This window comes from Phyllostomus discolor, chromosome 6, assembly GCF_004126475.2.
Source record: "Phyllostomus discolor isolate MPI-MPIP mPhyDis1 chromosome 6, mPhyDis1.pri.v3, whole genome shotgun sequence".
Classification (NCBI taxonomy): domain Eukaryota; kingdom Metazoa; phylum Chordata; class Mammalia; order Chiroptera; family Phyllostomidae; genus Phyllostomus; species Phyllostomus discolor.
In genome coordinates, this window is record NC_040908.2 from 23130696 (window position 1) to 23136695 (window position 6000).

Below are 6000 nucleotides of genomic sequence, written 5' to 3' on the forward strand. Positions count from 1 at the left end.
AGTCCAGACTGGCTGAAGCATAAAGAATATAAAAGATTATGACAGTCTAGTCAGAAAAGCAGGATAAAGCCATATCATCTATTGCCATCACTTGCATGCTAAAGAATATGCACTTCATCCTATGCCCTCAAAAGACATCCATAGTTCTGAACAAAAGGGTGACATGTTCAGAAGTGTATTATAACTTCTGAAATTTAAAAAATAGATAAAGAAGAGGTGAGGGGCAGTGAACTCGGTTAAGACGCTGTCCCAGCAGTATGAGAAAGGGAACTCAGAGCATTTTGAGCAAGGGGGAATAGATTAAAACAACATGTCAAAGGGGAGTGAATCTGGATGTGGGCAGTAATGCAAAGGAAGAACTCAGAGACGACTCCAAAGTTTCGAACTGCTCAAATAAAATATACAAATAAAGTCATTAATTAAGAGGAAGATTTTTTTTAATGGTAAGTGCAAGGGATGGAGGTGATGACTTCAGTTTGGGTATTCACTCATCCATTCATCCAAATTTAAGTGCCTATTAAGTGTCAGGCACTGCACGGACGGAAGATAGATTCAGGGTTAAAATGTCATCCCTGTTCTCAAGGACCCTCCAATGTAGTTGGGGAGGAGCAGGGGTAGGGGGGACAAATATATAGAAACCTAAAATTCATTGTTAAGTGCTACGCTAGGGTGCTAACAGAAAATAAAGACTTTCCAACTCAGCACTGAAGATTTGAGAAAAGATACGAGGTTGCATTAGTCCAGAAGGATAAGCAATGTTAGGCCAGGCAAAGGGCAGTCCAGGTGAAGAGAACATTTCCAAAGAAACTCAGGCAAGATAACACAAGTTGGGTCCATCTGCAAACAACGCAGTAAGACTAAAGGAAGAATTCAAGATATGGAGATAGCCACTTGAAATGTCCAGCAGGCAGGTGAAAATGCAGGTTTCGAGCCAACAGGAGCAGATTCAGATGTGAAATACACTTTCAGCCTTGTCTTAGGTGATTTAGAATTATTGTTAGTGGGTATTTTAAATAAGAATCGAAAGAACCTTACATATCAGCTAGATTGTGAACACTTCCACCTCTTTCCATCACTTCTACCGTCCTCCAAGGATATCTCTGCTTAAAGTCAAAGCTGGTTTATGTAAATAAGCAAAGAGAACTGGTGGGAACCATGGTAAACTGGAAGTACTACATTCTATGTCCAAAAAGCACAGTTCTAGCAGTTTACTCCCTTGCTTGAATTCAGGCCCAATGTGGAGAGAGCCTCCTATTCTTCAAGAAAAGCTCAGAATTCAGATTTTATGTAATATGTCCCATTTTTAAACATTGGCAACTAATTACATTAAAATTAAAATAACATGGTGCCCGCCAAATACAACTCTTCTGTGGACAGATTTCAGCAACGGCCACCAGTGTGGATGAGTTAGACCTGGTCTGCCAATTCCTACAATGCTCCTTTCACTGTTTCCTAGGCCCCTCAACTGATAGGGTATCTTGGTGGTTCCCCTGGAATAGGCATTGCTGGCTTCCAGACAAAATAGCCCCACATTGGTATGGTTTATGAGTTCTTTTGTGTATCAACAATTTTTCTGTCTCCTCTGTACCTTGGTCTGGATACTGATCAGGTCTAGCATCGCTAAGACCGCTTAGTCACCTTTTATTACAAACGAAGATGTCAAACTTACAGGTAAAGCAAAGGTAAATAGAGTCAGAGCCTGATGGCATTTCTAGTGAAGAAGTATATAAGGCATATAGCACCTCTTTGGTTTTCTTTGAAAAACAGTATCACAGAGATGTCTGTGACTACTCAGACACCCAGACACCTGAGAGAAAAAGTCACAAATTTGTATCTGAAATACATGAGCAAATTTTGCTAACAAACCAAACAGTTTCCACTGTAAGGCACCAAGAGGGGGAGAGGGAAAGTAGGGCAAAAGGGAAAGTAAAAGTTGCTGGCTTCTGAGAAATATCAGACACCTTTTAATACACAATTTTTAAAATGGTAAATGTTTAGAATAAAAAGTACACCCAATAATCTCAACTTTCAGTAGGAGTAAAAATATATTTTCACCAGAAAACACAAAACATTGTTTGAGCAACAAGAATTGGGATTTAAAAACACGATCAAAAGAGTAAAGCAATAGAAAAGGGAAAAGGTAAACAAAAAAATACTCTGGTTATTTTTAATGTTCATTCAGACCAGTTCCTGATATTTAAATATACTTAAGTCACAATGCTGCTTAGAAGCTTTTAAAACGTATCAACATTTCCTAAAACATTTAAAAAGTATAGATCGTGTTATAACTTTAGATAACAATGTGGCAAACTGGAACAAACACCAAAAGGTTAAAATTTCTAACCCACAAACCGAATGATAATACCAAGATTCTCAAACTCTAGAAAGAAAAGAACAGCATGTGCCCCCGCCACTGTTAATCGGAGTGGGGGAATTCGGGGTAGTGAAGAGTGATTACAGAGGGTGAGCAAAGCAGGCCATATTTCTGCTGGCAGGCGAGCCCTGCAATTACTTAGAGCATGCATTATGGCCAGAGCACTCTCGAGCCCACTAAAACGAGCAGACTGGACACCTAAAACCGGAGGCTGACAGCAGCTTCGGGGTAAGACCAAGAAGGCGGAAAAGTGGCCTGCTTTGACCTCCGCTGAAAACTAAGGCTCCTCCAACTCTGGTCTGTGAATCAGGGGGAGGGCATTAACCTGTCAGTGATTGTATTATTCAGACAAACTCTCCCTGGCTTCCTGCGGCCTTCCCACACACCGGGTGAATGTCAACACCAAGGGCCAGCGAGTGTGGGGGAACCGCTGTGTGCACCGTCCTTTCTGGGAGGCTGTAAGATCGGGAAGAAAGACGGCCCGCTTGCGCCCCGCCTCCCCAGCCCCTGCCGGGTGCCCTCGCTGGGGTTGCATCGGGGAAGCAGGGTCCCTCGAGCTCTCACCTTTTTCAGCGCCGACACTAGCAGCCCCCGCCACTTGGACACGTTCTCTTCGCTGAAAAACTCGTAGGGCAGCTGCTGCGCCTGCATGGTGCCCCCGGTACCTCTGGCCCGGGAGGGGGCGGCGGCGGCCGGGCTCGGGAGCCGCGAGAGGGCGAGCTCGCAGCGCTGAACAGGGCCGCAGCCCCACCACACGGCCCGGCCCCCTTGGGGTGCTGAGCGGCTGGGCTAGCCCCGGAGAGGGGACTGAGGGGCTAGACCCGCGCCTGGTCACCCACCCGACACAGGTACCAGCGGAGGAGAGCGATCGCAGCCCGGAGGAGGCGGCGGCGGCATCCCGCACCACCGCCCCGGGGCTGGGCCCCCCACCCCTTCCCGACCCGCCGGCGCCGCCCGGGCTGCCCTCCTCCTCGGCTGCCGCTCGCCTGCTCGGTTGCCTGCCCGCCGCCGGGACTGCGTTCGGGCCCGGCCTGGCCCCGCGGGAGAGCCGGCAGTTGGGGGAGAGCGTGTGAGGGACGCTCCGGCCGCAGTGCACGCTCAGCGCAGCCGAGACTAAGATATACTAGCGACCCCGAGGGGGCGGAGTTGGTGTTGGGGTCTAGGAGGGAGGGGAAAGGCCCGCGGCTGTTGTTGGGCAATCTGGCTGCCCGGGGGTGCTGCCTCGGCCGCCGCCGTCGCCGGTGTAGCGCTGGAGCTTCCTACTAGCGAACTGAACCTGCTCGCTACTGAGCATGCGCCGCAGGGCTGGGCCAGTTCGCTGCGTTTTCCGGCTCCCCAGCGAAGGCGGAGGGAACCGCCAGGGTGCGAGTGTGCGAGGGCACGCGGCAAGGCTGCTTTGCGAGGCTGTGGTCCGCCCCCAAGGGCTGCGAGGGAGGAGCGAAAATGCGGGGAGAACTTGAACTGTGGGCTGAGTGGGGCTCGAGGGGTGGAAGGGGGACGGGGGCAGTTTGGGTGAAGCGGCCCCCTTTGTGTTCTTGGGCCACGAAAGATCCCACCCCTCTCTTGGAGTCCCAGTGGTTTTCTTTTCGGAAAGGGGTGTGTATGTGTGTACTTTGCTCTGAACATGAAGATAAGGACTGCTCAGAGCATTCAGTGCATAGTAAACAGACTGGAAAAAAAGATAGGTGGCTTAGTATTTGTGGGGTAACAGAAGTAATTGCAATGTTTCCAGTCGGTCTTTGCACGTCATCAAGAATAAAATGTGTATGTGTAATATTGATTTTATGTGTGCGTTTAAAGTTCAATATGTTCATCTATCAAACGCACTTCATCTTTCAAACCCACTTCAAATATGAACTCCAATAACTTACCTCCAGTGGAAATTAAGACTCCGTCTGCAACTCCCAAATCCCATAACACTTCGCGTGTGGACCTTCCGTTTAACAGCTTCTCTTTCAACAAGGTAGCACAGTCTTGGAATGAAGATCTTTTTCACCAGGAGCTCTATACAGAATAGGCACTTGGTGAAGGTCTGTGGACTGCTAAAGGAGCATTACTGTAAATTTTTCACCCACCCTAGGGATGCTGGTGTTTGTTTATAACGATGGCACTGTGTGGCTGGCTTGTTACGGTTTACCATTAAGCACGTTATGAGCATAATCTCATTTAGTCCTCAGAGCAATCCTATCGTCTTCATTTCACAGATGAGAAGACAATTTGAAGAACTAGTCTTAGTTGAAGCTGATATTGTACCCTGCTATTGAGGAGAATAACCAGGATCACCGAGATGAGAAATGTTTAAATGGTGCTTTTAAATCTGTACAAGACCTCTTTGAGAATCTCATAAAAGTCTTAGGTCCTTTCCTTTTAAAATGTACACATATGATTTACATTTAAAATTCTCTACACTTTCAAAGTGTTCAGAATGACATTTTGGGAGTCACTCATAAATCCTCTGGGGAGCCATAGTTTAGAGAGGAGTTGGGGGCAGGAGAGGGGCTCTAGAGAAAAATGTGTCAGCCATCTTCAAATATATAAAGGACTGATAAGGAAAAACCATATGATGTTTGTGTGGTTCTAAACAATTGAAGTAAAATCAAGCTTCTGCCTCAAATCACCCCTTCGTTTCCCATTATTCTTTTCAAACTTCTTACCACGGCCCACAAAGCCTGTATTTGGCTCCCATTTATATTCTCGATCTTTTTTCACTGTTCTCAACCTTGGCTCACCACACTCATCACACTGGCTTTCTGTTCCTAGCAAACACCAACTTCATTTCTGCCTGAAGGTCTTTGCTCTTCTCCCAGCCTGGAACTCACTCTGCTCCTAAAGGTTCACTTGGCTAGTTATACACCAGGCTGGTTATAAAGGTCACCACCTCCAAGAGGCCTTCTTTGATAACTCTAAGTCATTCCACTTACATGTTTCCACCATAAATATTGGCTTATTTCCTTGTTAGCATAAATCATGGCCTGTCGTTATTTTTAGTTGTTGGTCTATCCCAAGGAAAATGCAATCTCAAAGAGATCAACAATCTTTTGTGTTCACTCTAGTTCATCATTGTATCCCCAGAACCTCCATTGCATGAGTCACAGTAGGTGCTCAATAAATAATTCTGAAGGGATGAAAGCTGAGTGTAGGAAACTTCCAGGAAGACTACCTAACAGAGTTGTTCCAGGAAATCAACAATCTTTGGAGGTGTGCAAAAAAAGTACACTCACTCACTCCGCATGTCAGGGAGGGTTAGGTTAGACTTAGCCTACAAGGTCCCCTTCAACTCGAGGCTCTGATATGACTGCAGAGGTAAAGATGCCTTAGAATTACAGCCTGAGCTGAGCATGCTTAGTGGCTGGGTCAGGTTTTCACTAATAGGGACCTTTTGGCTGCAGACAGAGAGCAAGAACCTGAAGGGATGTTGCAGAGACTGGACACTTCTTAGCTGAGAAGCCTAAGGCGAGTGAGGGTTGCGGGGCTCGGCGATGCTAAGGTCAGAGAAGCATTGAGCCCCTCTGCGCCGTTTGCCTGTATCTCTCGGGACAAATCAGAACACCTACAGTGTGCTGCGAGAGAAAATAACCGGAGACGATAACCAACTCGGACTCAAGATAACTGCTGATAGAGACTCG

The 6000-nt window shown here is 47.0% G+C and overlaps 1 protein-coding gene across 2 annotated transcripts in view; it reads right to left on the bottom strand.

The window, feature by feature from the left end:
* The window catches only part of SOS1 (SOS Ras/Rac guanine nucleotide exchange factor 1), a 114109-nt gene extending 110825 nt beyond the window's left edge, over window positions 1-3284 (bottom strand). For both annotated transcript variants that reach the window (XM_028515233.2, XM_028515232.2), the window contains exon 1: window positions 2939-3284. In XM_028515233.2, coding sequence (XP_028371034.1) covers window positions 2939-3025 — 87 coding nt within the window. In that variant the 5' untranslated portion in view covers window positions 3026-3284. The remainder of the gene's footprint in view (window positions 1-2938) is intronic.
* Window positions 3285-6000: the final 2716 nt, after the last annotated feature.